Source organism: Oculina patagonica, chromosome 1 (genome assembly GCF_052425735.1).
Source record: "Oculina patagonica isolate OP01 chromosome 1, crgOcupat, whole genome shotgun sequence".
NCBI lineage: Eukaryota > Metazoa > Cnidaria > Anthozoa > Scleractinia > Oculinidae > Oculina > Oculina patagonica.
The window spans coordinates 41,857,365-41,869,677 of record NC_135758.1 but is presented as its reverse complement, the minus strand read 5'-3'; the positions used below and the strand labels follow the sequence as shown (position 1 = coordinate 41,869,677).

The following is a 12,313-nucleotide window of genomic DNA, read 5'->3' as shown; positions in this document are numbered from 1 at the left end:
GATCATGAGAGAGCTGGTAACTAACAAGTGTCTTCCATTGGCTCTATAGGCTTTATGTAAGCTGTCACGAATTTTGAACAAAAACATTGGAGACAAAATATTTTGTGAAACGCAACAAACAGGAAATTGGAAGCGATCTATGGCATCGACAGTCGTTTAACTTGTCATGATTACAGGGATCCAAAGAGGAAGGCAGCTTTTAAGCAGAGCCGAAAAACTTTTCAGAAATGGAGGGTGTTCAATATTTGGCATCAAAGAATGGAGATTTGAACAAAACGTATGTAAGACCGCCGGCCGGTTGACCGTTGTGCAGTGTTGTGTTTTGTTTGTGTTTCACTCTAGGTCTATTTAACAATCCATCGATTTAGTAATCAACACTTTAAGTCTGTTGTAATGTAGAGTGCACAACAACTTACAAATCCCGTGAACTTTATTTCTTATATCAGGTGTTTTACGGATTTTATTATTGCTTATAAGCTTATACATCGATCCATCAATTTATTGCTATTTTTTGGAAAGAGGGCAAATGTCTCACGATAGGGACAATCATATTTTTCAAAGTCACACGGTACAGTAAGAAAATAAGGCAAATTCCCCGTCTTTGGGCTCATCAACATCTACTGCACTGACACACCTCCGACACACCTCCAACCAAAACACAGGGACACACGGCAGGCGAGACTCCTCTTAAGATCAGATTATCCATGCAGTTTCGATTAATGATGAGACTGGCCATTTGTCTCCTAATCTTGATTTATTTTCTAGCTGTTAAACTGTGTCCAAGAAAGTTCTTGCAGACAACAAGCTTGTTTGTACCTTCAAACTGAATCCCCAGTGTGATCAAACGAAATCATAATTCTTGCCAGGCAATTTGCATTAAACGAAAGATTATTTCTTCATGATATAACCTGGGATGGCCTCATAAGGTACATGCAACCCTGCAAGAAATTTAAAGAAATATAATAAAACAAATATTTTTATTTGCCAACCCTCGTACGGGATACGAGGTTTAAGGGAGCGCTAGGTATTGTGGGCATTGTTGTCTGGTGGGTTCACGGTTCGCGAAAATCGCGTTTAAATCGGTAGAAGTCTTAGAAGGGGTAAGCGACTCTGGTAAGTAGACGCAATACTTCTTTAGATATCCAGAGGCGGAGAAGATAGGAAAACTCTTGTAAGTTTGTCTTAAACTTGTTAACCTTGCTTTCGTTGCATTGTGTAATTTAAAACTTGATTGAATTCCATGGCGAGGTACGGCCGAGTGCTCATTTCATGTCATCTTAATATAATGGGCCGGTGTTCAGTTTTCGGATCAGAAAACTGTTCAGATCGAAATATTACAATAGTCATTACGCATATATTGCCTTTCCTGTTATAGAGCATTCTCAGGCCTTCCGCACGACGTGTTTTGAAGAAGTTTTTGCAGTTAAAAGCTTTTGATACGTGTCGCGCAAGTACTCATTCTATAAACTGCCGGAGTTCCGCTAAAAAAACGTGATAAAACGAGTCAAACGACTAACGAGGCCACTAGGTTGTATAAAATGAATAGCGGCCTGAATGACAAAGCAGATTTATGCCTTAAACATTCAAACGTTATTTGGAATTTTTAGCAGTGGTGGTGATAGGGTGTTTCACCGTGTTGGGGGCCGCCATTTTGAATTGGGGAAAATCTTGTTTGTAGGGGGTCTGGACTCGAGAGTGTGAACAACAGAATTTGAGTCCTGTGTAAAGTCATGCAATTCTGAGTCGTTGGCTTTTCCTTTTTCTTTTTTTTGTGTTTGTTGCAGTGATAAGTTTTTTGTTAATGGTGAGGGAAGGTTTGGTCAAGATTTTATTTTTATGCAACCTCCCCCCCCCTCCCCCCAGCCCCACCCCCAAAAGATTGTTACCCCTGTCTAGGCTTGATAAACAGCCCCTTTTGGGGAGGAACAAAGAAGGGACATGGGCGAGTGGTGGATATTGAGCCTAGCTCCTGTCGTGTCTGTAGAAACTTGCAGAAACTTGTCATCTTGACATCTTTGGTAAAAGAATTTAACAGTAATGAGAGGACAACTTAAAGTTGGGGAAACTAGTGATTTTTTGGTAACAGCTCTGATATCCAGAACCTAACTCCAATAAGTTTGTATCACACTCAAAAAGGTAGCCAAAAAGCATGAAAATCAAAAGTTATTGTTGTTGGTTTGTCTCAAATCCATTGTGTATAGCAGAAAGGTAACAGACTTTTAAAACATGATGGATTGCTTTTCTTGTAGAGAAAAATGAGTTCAAAAGAATTATACAAACCAGCAGACAGAATTATTGGACATGACAAGAATGTATGGTATGTACTGTAAAAGAAAGTTGGTTTGGTTTCTTACATTTATATATGTTGTAAATATGTTTCTAGTTCATGCATTTGGATATTATATACTTTACAATGTTAATATTGAAGCCTCATACCGGTTCTTTTATTACAATTCGCACTTGTAATTCTATCAGTATTTGTACTTGTGTTTACAAGCTGGACTGTTAATTTGTTATTGTCTGGTAATTTATTATTTAATTACCCATATGATAACAGACTGAACTGGTCTCCACTGAGTTCCAGTACATGATTTATGATTATTAAGTCATTGTTTTTGGTTGTTGTAGGGTTGAGTTCACTGCTTTAGCAAGAAATTACAAAGCAGTTAATTTAGGACAGGTGAGAGAACAGTTTTGCAATAAGGAGAGGTGGTAAATATTCTGTCTATCATGAATGTCAGTAAACGTGATATAGCAACATGAGCAATCCAGCAATAAACTAGTTATAATAAAATATTTCCTTAGAATACTTATGATTTTATACACGAAGAACTTTCTGAAGTTATAAAGGAAGTCCATTTTAATACTGACAATAAATTGTATTAAAATGCAAATAAATGCAAAATAGTCACTCCCCTAGGGTCTTTTCAGAACTAATTCAAAATAATTTCCACTTTTTTAGGGATTTCCAGATATTCCTACACCTTCCTTTGTGAAAGAAGCTCTTGCGAAGGTAGCAGCAAGTAGTGATGTTGCTGTTGATCAGTACACAAGAAGTCAGGTGAGTGGTACAGTTACATGGAATGACTCATGATGATAACAGGCAGAAAAAAAAAATTGAAAAATCCTTATAATATTTTTATTTTCTCTCATAAAATCAGCTATAAATACTTGCACCTTTTTGTGCTTGGTTACAAAGATGCTTGATGCAGTTTTTTTTTCTCCCAGAGCCAAATTGCAATACTGCATTTTTTGTTCAGGCCCCTGCACTTTAAAATGAATTTATTTGTTAATTCATTGTTAGGGTCATCCAAGACTAGTCAATGCTCTTGGAAAACTCTACACCAAGTTGATGAAGAGGGAAATCGATCCATTATCTGAGGTTAGTCAAATATTACATACATGTTATTGCAGTACAAAAAGTTCTGTACATTACATTAATGTCTACATGCTATTCTACATAAATTTTAGAATAAAATGGTACATTGGTTGTCCCATTGTTAAGAGAAATTTGAAGAGTTTAATAAATGAAGTTTGTTAAAGCTTATATCCTTATGTTATTTTTAAGCTCAGTACTGCAAACCACAGTTCCACAATCATACTATGAATCAAAGTGGTTGCCATAAATAAGGGAATTTTTATCAAAGGGATGCCATTAAATAAGGAATAATGACCTTTCCGGTCCCAAGTTTGAATTAGAAAATTTGCAGTTGTTGATTGCCTTTCTATTTGTCCTGCAGATCTTGGTAACAGGTGGAGCTTATGAGTCTCTTTATTGTTCTTTTCAAGGATTGATTGATCCAGGAGATGAGGTAAACATTCTTTGTGTTTCTTTTTAAAATTCATATTGTTTAGTGTCTTGACAGTGTAAAGTATTTAAACACAAAATTAGGAGGAGATATCCTTGTTTAGGAAGGAGAGAATGGACTGGAGAGATGATAGGCAAGCTGCTCTTTATGGCTTTTAAACCAAAGGCCTTTATCTCAGTCTATTGGACTCTAAGCGCATTATCCATGCTATTTGCTTTTTGACTTCTGTACTTAGTTCTTTGTAATAACAATCATTGATCAATCCACAGGTCATCGTTATTGAGCCGTTTTTTGATTGCTATTTCCCTCAAATATCAGTCGCTGGTGGAGTTCCCAAGTTTATCCCTTTGAGAGCTGTAAGTACTCATTTAAAGTGGTCTGTCTTCAGTTGTAGTTTTCATTTCTCGTTAAAATGCCTAACACAAACTTCTTTATTGTAATCTTCTTTAGAAAGAGAATGCTACCTCAACAAAGGACTGGGTCTTGGATAAAGAAGAACTGGAGTCAACATTTAGTGAAAAGACCAGAGCCATAATTATTAACACGCCTCACAATCCTGTTGGCAAGGTGATGATATAAAATGTGATTCATATTTATTAATTTTAACAATATTAGGGTCTTGAAACAGTTCAAACTGTTCAAATTCACTTCAGTTGGTATTTTTAATATTTAAAAATTCTGCATTCAAGGTTTTTAGCATGGAAGAGCTACAGCTCATTGCTGATTTGTGCAAGAAATACAATGCGATCTGTATCAGTGATGAAGTTTATGAGTGGCTGGTTTATGGTGGAGAACAGCACATCAGGATAGGTAAGCTTTAAAACAGGCTGACACATTAACATAACTACAATGTTCCATTCCATAAACATAATTTGACAGAAATTTTATAAGACATACACGTCATGAATTGAAAATGCTAGATTGATCATTGTGGCTAGCTGAAATAATAGTCTGTCATGTGTTGTAGTCACTTTGATGTGGATTTCCACATATACCGGTATATAACAGTCTGTGACTGCATATGATGTCGCAAACAAAGAAATCTATTAGCAAATACTGTCACTTGACTTTCATGTTGTTGATGATTTTGGTAAACAACCCTAGTAACATGTAATATATTGTAATGCAACATTTTGAACCATTTTTTTTTAATAGCGACTCTACCTGGCATGTGGGAAAGGACAATAACTATTGGCAGCGCAGGGAAAACATTTAGTGTCACAGGTTGGAAGGTATGGTAACTTATAGATCAGTTATTCCCATTCATTATAATGCCTTTGTCCTCTAACTGAAATGCACAGATGATGTCTAAATGTGAAAAAACAAAAAAACAAAACAAAAACAAAGTGGTATGCCCAGGGTTAAAAAAAAAACAACAACAACAATTAGAATTCCAGCTTGCCCTAAGTTGGACAAGCAGTGCCCAAATTTTGTTTCCTGGAGGAGTAGCATGCTTGTCTTAGTTTTTTTTTCAGTATAGTTTAGTTGGCAGATGACTTGCCTAGGTCCTTGCCCTTTGGGCAATTGATCATGAAAAGTTACTTACGTGGCAGGAAAATCTACTTGTCTGAGATGACCAGAGAACACTTATTTGAGCCATGATTAATGGTACTGTAAGTACACATAGCAATTAATTATTTTTTCTTTTCTTTTGTTTTCAGCTTGGCTGGTCCATAGGTCCAAAAGAATTAATAAAAAGTTTACAGACAGTGCAGGCTCAAGTGACTTACACCCTACCCACTCCTACACAGGTAGACAACATATAACATGTACCCAGACCATATACATGTATAGTTTATGAGTCTGAGGAGAGATGCAAAGCACATTCAGTTGTTCTTTGTCAAAGCTGAATGCAACAATCAGACTTCAAAAACTGATCTCTGTGTCAACTATTAATTTTGGGGCAATTAAAACTGTGTAGTGCATTGGAGTGAAATAAAAGTGCTAGAAGCATTCATGCAGCACTTTAAAATTCAAGTTTCAAGTTTTATCTGATTGTATCAACTTATGCAGTGATCGGCTCTGCTGCTGCTTCACTAAATAACTGTAATATTTGACTATCGTTGTCCTGCCTGTTATATTCACTTATTGACTGTCAAAAATCATCTTTAAATAAACCCTCAAAACTAATCAACCCCCGTGAACAGAGCTGACATAAAATCCACCAATTTGTTTGTTACAATGTTTCTACTTGAGAAAGATGTATTGGTCAATTCTGCTGTGTCAAGCATAGGACAAAGAAAAAATGTAGGTCCCTACATGAGTTGATGGGAGGCATGCGTGATGGCCTAATGGTTAGGGCCCTGGACTCCAGATCAAGCAAACCTGGGTTCAAACCTGGCCAGGGTCATTGTGTTGTGTTCTTGTCTTTACTCTCATAGTACCTGTCTCCACCCAGGGCCCGGTTGTTCGAAAGAGGGTTAAATTAACCTTGGGTTAGAGCTAAACCAGAGGTTAAATTTCTTAATCGCAGGTTTATTAACCCGAGGATAAAATGGTGTTGTTCAAAGCACGTTTAGCGGGCCGTTTAGTTAACCCCGGGTTACGCGCGCTAACCTGCGGATAGCATCCCATAATATTCTTTGTTTGTCTGTTTTATTTCGGGCCAGCGGTAAAATTAGCTTCCGCTACACCGGCACCTGCACGCAAGGCGAGAAGACAAGGCTTTAACGCGACCCAAATAGCCGTTTTAACGGACAAAGTAGATGAGAACTTGATCATTTTACAGAATAAACTGACGAACAGCGTGACAAACGAAAACAGAACGACGTATGGCAAGAATTTACCGTTGCGATAAATGCCGTCGGCGTGAAAATGAGGACTGTACACGAAGTTCGCGAAAAGTGGAAAAATTGAAACTTCGCGGCAAAGAAAGACTTCCCAGACATGATTCATCGACTGCAAAGCATAATTACGTCGAGTGTTGCCGTTTTGTTTGACTTTCACTATTGAATTTTACTATTTAATCCGAGGTTAACGATTTAACCCACCTAGCTAGGTGGGTTAAATTTAACCCCCTGTTTACCCCGAGGTTAACGTTAACTTGCCTTCGAACAACAGAACTAACCTGCGGATAAAATTTAACCGCAGGTTAAGTTGATTTAACCCGAGGTTAGGAGTTAACCCTCTTTCGAACAACCGGGCCCAGGACAGTAAGTAATAAAATAAGGTGTATAAATGGGTACCGGCAAACTAATGCTGGGTAGTAATCCTGCTATGGACTAGCATCCCATCCAGGGGGGAGTAGAATACTCATAGTCACTTCATGCTACAGAAACAGGGAAAAACTCCAGCCTGTATGGGCCACTAGGCTCGACGCAGACTATTTTTACATAAGTTGAATCGATTACCTTCTGGGTTCTGACTGGATACTAACCACTGAGTGGAGTGTTAACAGAATGTTGCTAAGTTGTATCATGTTTTTATGTCTTCTAAAGGAAGCCCTTGCTCAAGCCTTTGAACATGAAATTCCACTCATTGGAACAGAAAAGTCATATTTCACAGGACTTAGCAGAATGTTGGAACAAAAACGTGATCTAATGGCCAAACTACTTACTGAAGTTGGTTTTAAACCCATTATGCCTCAAGGAGGCTATTTTATGATGGCAGACACATCAGATATAGGTAAATTATTAGTTATTTTAGTGTCATATAGTCTATACATAAATTAAAGCATGTTATTTATAGATAATATTTATTATTAATTGAAAAGATTTAGAGATGGCAATGTTTCAAAATTGTTGGCAATCTATAAGGCAAATGGTATAAGTACTAAGTATGAATCATCTGGTTTTCTCCCTTTGCTTTGATTGGCTAAGAATCCACTACTTTGCTCAATCACATCCGGCCCTTTGCTGTGTCCCTTGCCAGTTACAGCAAATTAAATTACCGTAAACACCCGCGTATAAGCCGCACCCGCAGATAAGCCGCACCCCGAGTTTAACAACTCAAATGTTGGAAAAAAGTTTTTTGAAAGTAAATCAAAGAAAATCCAAAGTCGAGTCAAAAATCCAAAGTTGAGTCTTTAGGAAGTCTTCTTCATCGAACGTAAACTCAATGAACATTGAAACAGAAAATACTTCAGTCTTACCCACAATTTTAGCTCTTTGATATAATGAAAACCAACTTTGACATATTATGGGTGATCTTTTTCTGCCATTTGTTGACAGGTATTTCTTCATTCAACGCAGTTTTACATAGATTTTTGTGTCACAACAACAAGAACACGCGTTTGCAGAACGTTCGTAGCTTAGTAACCAGGCATTTGATCGGACGCGAAGTATGGGACTAGGGCGAGAACGTAAAGCAAAACAAGATGGCGATGGAGGCGTTCGGGTTTCGTGGCTATCATATCGACAAATTAAAGAGATTTGGGAGCCATCTATTGGAGATAAACTTGTTGCATAAAGAGAGTTTCGTAATCAGTTCGACAAATTTTCCATCAAAGTGAAAAATGAGAAAGAAACAATTGGCCATCTTACTCGTGAATACTCGTGGTATTTTCTCGCTCGTAAAAGTATCAATATTACTGTTAAAGTTATAGGCCATTGTCGACACTGCAAATAGTATAAGAGCTGTCAAACTTGCAAAAGCAATGACCGGTGCTCTCTTGTAGTTTTATGTTATGTTTATTTACATAATTTTCCATAAATTAGCATCAGTTAACGAAAATTTACGGCACCTTTTCCGAATGTTCCCGCAGATAAGCCGCACCCCCGCTTTCGAGCGAAAATTTTTGGAAAAAAGGTGCGGCTTATCTGCGGGTTTTTACGGTATAATAATTCTGCTTAAACTGTGTACAGCACTAACTGCCTCTACCAAGACAGTGCATGCTTTCCAAGACATTACAGTGTATATGTTGCAGTTAATTTTTGATATCAGGTAATTTTTTATTTTAACTAGTTAGTTTTTTCTAACTAGTTGATTTTTTTTAACTAGTTAAATAATGGGGTTAGGGTAAGGGTATCATATATTTAAAAATAAATAGTGGTTCACCCAACGTTTCCTACGTGGCATAGCGGATAAGGGGTTGGACAGCAAATCCAGAGGTTGAGAGTTCAAATCCAGTGCAGGTTAGTAAAAAAAAAAAAAAAAAAAAAGGATAATACTTAGGGGAGGGGGATAAGAGCAGATAGTAGGGGAGGGTTTGTAAGGATGGGGGGGGGGTATGAGATATCAAGGGAGGGGGGGATGTTCTACTTTTTCTACTTATTAACCTAGAATAAAAAAAAAAAACTAGTTAGAAAAAAATATAACTAGTTAAAATAAAAAATTAACTGAGATCAAAAATTAACTGCAACATATATAAAAGTACCTCCAGGGGAAAAAAAGCGATTCATCAGTGTCTTGCAAATTAATTTATTTTTTGTCTCTGTCTTTACCATTGGCAAATAAAATTTATTGATTGCTTACAGTTGCTGACAAATAACAATATTTTGGGTAGTTTGTTTAATTTTGTTATAACACTGGGAGAGATTATGATACGGATCAGTCAAGGTAATGGAAGCATAAATAACTCAAGTTAATGAAGAAAAAAAAACTATGTTGAATGGCTTGAGCTCGTTTTTCTTGATAAATATATGCCTTGGTTTTGTAGATGTGAATTTTGATGAATATGACAAAAGTGACGATCCACATGACTACAAGTTTGTACGATGGTTAACAAAAGAAAAGGTAGGAGAAACAGCATGTTTAGTTCCTTGCCCCTGGGTGGGGGATAGGGCCAGACGTCAGTGCTCGCCATTTGTCCCTATTCTTGGCCACAGCTGCTGCTGTGGCCAAAAGAGAAACAGCATACAGGTGATACAGTCGAATCCTGATAACTCGAACCTTCAAGGGAAATCGAAAAAGGTTTGAGATATCAGGAATTCGAGTTATCGACGGTAAAATTAGTAAGAAAATGACCTGAAGGGGAATCGAAAAAGGTTCGAGTTAGCATTACATTGAGCATTGCTTTAGAGGGCGTGAAATTGCGACTGATACGGGTGCATTTGCAACTAAACTTCACTTTTGCGAGTAAAAAATAATAGTTTATCAATTAGTCACAAATTTGCAAGTACTTTACATGGCTAGTTGATCGTTTACTAACATAACATAACATGTGATGGGATTGCTAAAGTATCACTCTGGTAATACTATAATTGCAATAGCATTTCAACTGTCGCATGACTATTGCAACAGTCAAATTGACGACTGTATTCAACTCAACCTCCTTCCCAGGGTCTCTCTCTCCCTGCCCCTCCCTCTTCTCTTGCTCTGGGGGGCGGGAGAGAGAGATCCTGGGAACGAGTGAGGTTGTATTCAACTGTCTTTGATTTTGATCCTTTTTTGAAGAATAATTATATTAATGTTAGCTCTGATCTTTTAATGTTTCTTTTTTTTAGGGAATTGCTGCTATTCCACCATCTGCATTCTATTCAGCTCAGCATAAACATTATGGAGCCAAGTACATTAGGTTTTGCTTTATAAAGGTCAGTAAAACTCCTAGTATGCCCTAAATCTAATTATTCTTCTCTATGTTTGTTGTAGACTTGTCAGTGACCTGTGCAACTGCAAAAAATAAAGTTTAACTTTTATTTCATGATTAATAATAATCCATAATTAAGGGTTGTCTAAAAAACTCTAAATATCAAGTAGTGGAAAGAAATAATATTTTTCTTTACCACTAACCTTATCTCACTGATCTACATCATTGCACATGTTAACATTACATTTTATTTTTTACTTGTACAGGTCAAGTTTATTGTGACTTTTTTTCTAATTAGAAACATTAAAATTAATTAATTTAACAAGCATTTTACGGTATTTAATTTTTTTTGGAATTCCAGGAGGACAGTACTTTAGAAAGTGGAGCAAAAAAGCTGAAGGAATGGAAAGATGAACTAGGAAAATGAGTATTTTAAGCAATCTAATGGCAGTCTAGGTTACAACATTATAATAATTATTATTACTAGTTTATAATACTTTCTAACTTGTGATTAATATTATAATTATTCACCGTGCTTCTGATTGCTAGCAACACTAAACATTCCAGAAGTATTTCTGATGTTCACGGGTGTATACGTCTCAGTAGTAGGTGTCACGTATAGGAGTCTAAAAAACTATTTTTGTAGAAAATTAATAAGATTTCAAACTTAGCACATTTTGAGTTTTACACTTGTCCACAAGTTCATTTATCTAAAATGTCTTCAATGGCATTGTTTCATTTTAAATATTGAATTCATTTGCCAAAAGAAAATTTGTGGTTTTTAAAATTATAAAAAAAGAGATAGGAAGAACACAAATAATAAGCACTAATGCCTGAATTATTTAAGATGGGTTCTAAGACATTTACCACATACATTGTATACTTTTTTTACAAATTGTTCATCACTGAGGTATGAAATGCCTTGCATGTCGACCGAACATTGTTTTAGGAATTATTATGTACATTGTATGGTCATTTTATTTCAGACAAATATGAATTGTGTATTGAACGCAGTCACACTACAAAAAGGGCTTGCAATTTGGTTCCACCTACTGTACTTTCTACACAACCACTGCTTTAGTCTTGCACTTGTTTATGGAAGAACGATTTAACAAATAGATTCCATTTTGCGGTGCGTCTGTTCAGTTATAGATCACAGATGACGTCAAAATGTGGTAAGAACAAAAAAAGTCGCCCACGAGCCGCTAGGCGAGTGGGTCACTGTTGTTCTTACAACATTTTGACGTCTTCTGTGATCTATAACTGAACAGACCCACGGCAAAATTGAATCTATTTGTTTTATATAATAAAACTCTGATTTGTTCTATGAACTCTGATCACGCGCGCGAGTCACACCACCGCGTGACGTCACCTATGCGTCTGTACTCTAATAGGTCATAAGTAATAAGAACCAATCATAATGCGCGTAGAATTCAGGTTATTATATAAAATGCAATAGAGCATGTTTCAAATGTAAGTACAACATGTACATGTGGTTCAATTTTACTCTTGGTACAATGTGGTATTTTCCTAATTGTTTTAATTTCATTATCATTTAATTATTACCATACACCAGAACAAAGGAAAATACCAAATTGTACCAAGCAGAGTAAACTGAACCATAACATACACACTACAAAATGTAATGTACAGCTGTACCATCTTGTAATATTGTTCATAATTTGTACATTTAATTTGCCAGTATGTATTAAAAATAGTGAGCAGGCATATAGACATCAAGGTGAGAGGCTAATCAGGGAGTGATTTTTTGTGTCTCCCATCACAGTCATAACACTTTCTGCCCATTTTTTGAACAAGCTGTCTAAACTGTGGTCTCTAAAGGTTTGTAGTTTCGAAAGGGTTGAACTCTAAACAATAAATCTTGAAAAAAAATTAAACCTGTTAATATTGACACCATGTATAAGGTGAAGAGTTTAAGAAAGATGTTCATACAAGGAACAACTTAAAATGGCTTGTAACAAGGAGCTAGTGAAACTGTCAAATAAATTTATATTTGAAGTGGCATGAACTGATTTGT

The 12,313-nt window shown here is 36.4% G+C and overlaps 1 protein-coding gene across 3 annotated transcripts; it reads left to right on the top strand.

The window, feature by feature from the left end:
• The first annotated feature begins 78 nt into the window (after positions 1-78).
• On the top strand, positions 79-12,297 carry LOC144632088 (kynurenine--oxoglutarate transaminase 3-like). 3 transcript variants are annotated; one of them, XM_078490693.1, is made up of 15 exons: positions 79-277; positions 2,250-2,317; positions 2,629-2,680; positions 2,963-3,061; positions 3,305-3,382; positions 3,741-3,812; positions 4,079-4,165; positions 4,260-4,376; positions 4,499-4,619; positions 4,965-5,041; positions 5,471-5,560; positions 7,247-7,433; positions 9,406-9,482; positions 10,193-10,279; positions 10,637-12,297. In XM_078490693.1, exons 1-15 carry the CDS (start codon positions 167-169, stop codon positions 10,700-10,702), a joined length of 1,389 nt encoding a protein of 462 aa, XP_078346819.1. In that variant the 5' UTR covers positions 79-166; the 3' UTR covers positions 10,703-12,297. The 3 variants fall into 3 exon arrangements, with proteins under 3 accessions (XP_078346819.1, XP_078346826.1, XP_078346831.1); XM_078490700.1 differs by lacking the exon at positions 79-277 and adding an exon at positions 360-1,113; XM_078490705.1 differs by lacking the exon at positions 79-277 and adding an exon at positions 360-1,171.
• Positions 12,298-12,313: the final 16 nt, after the last annotated feature.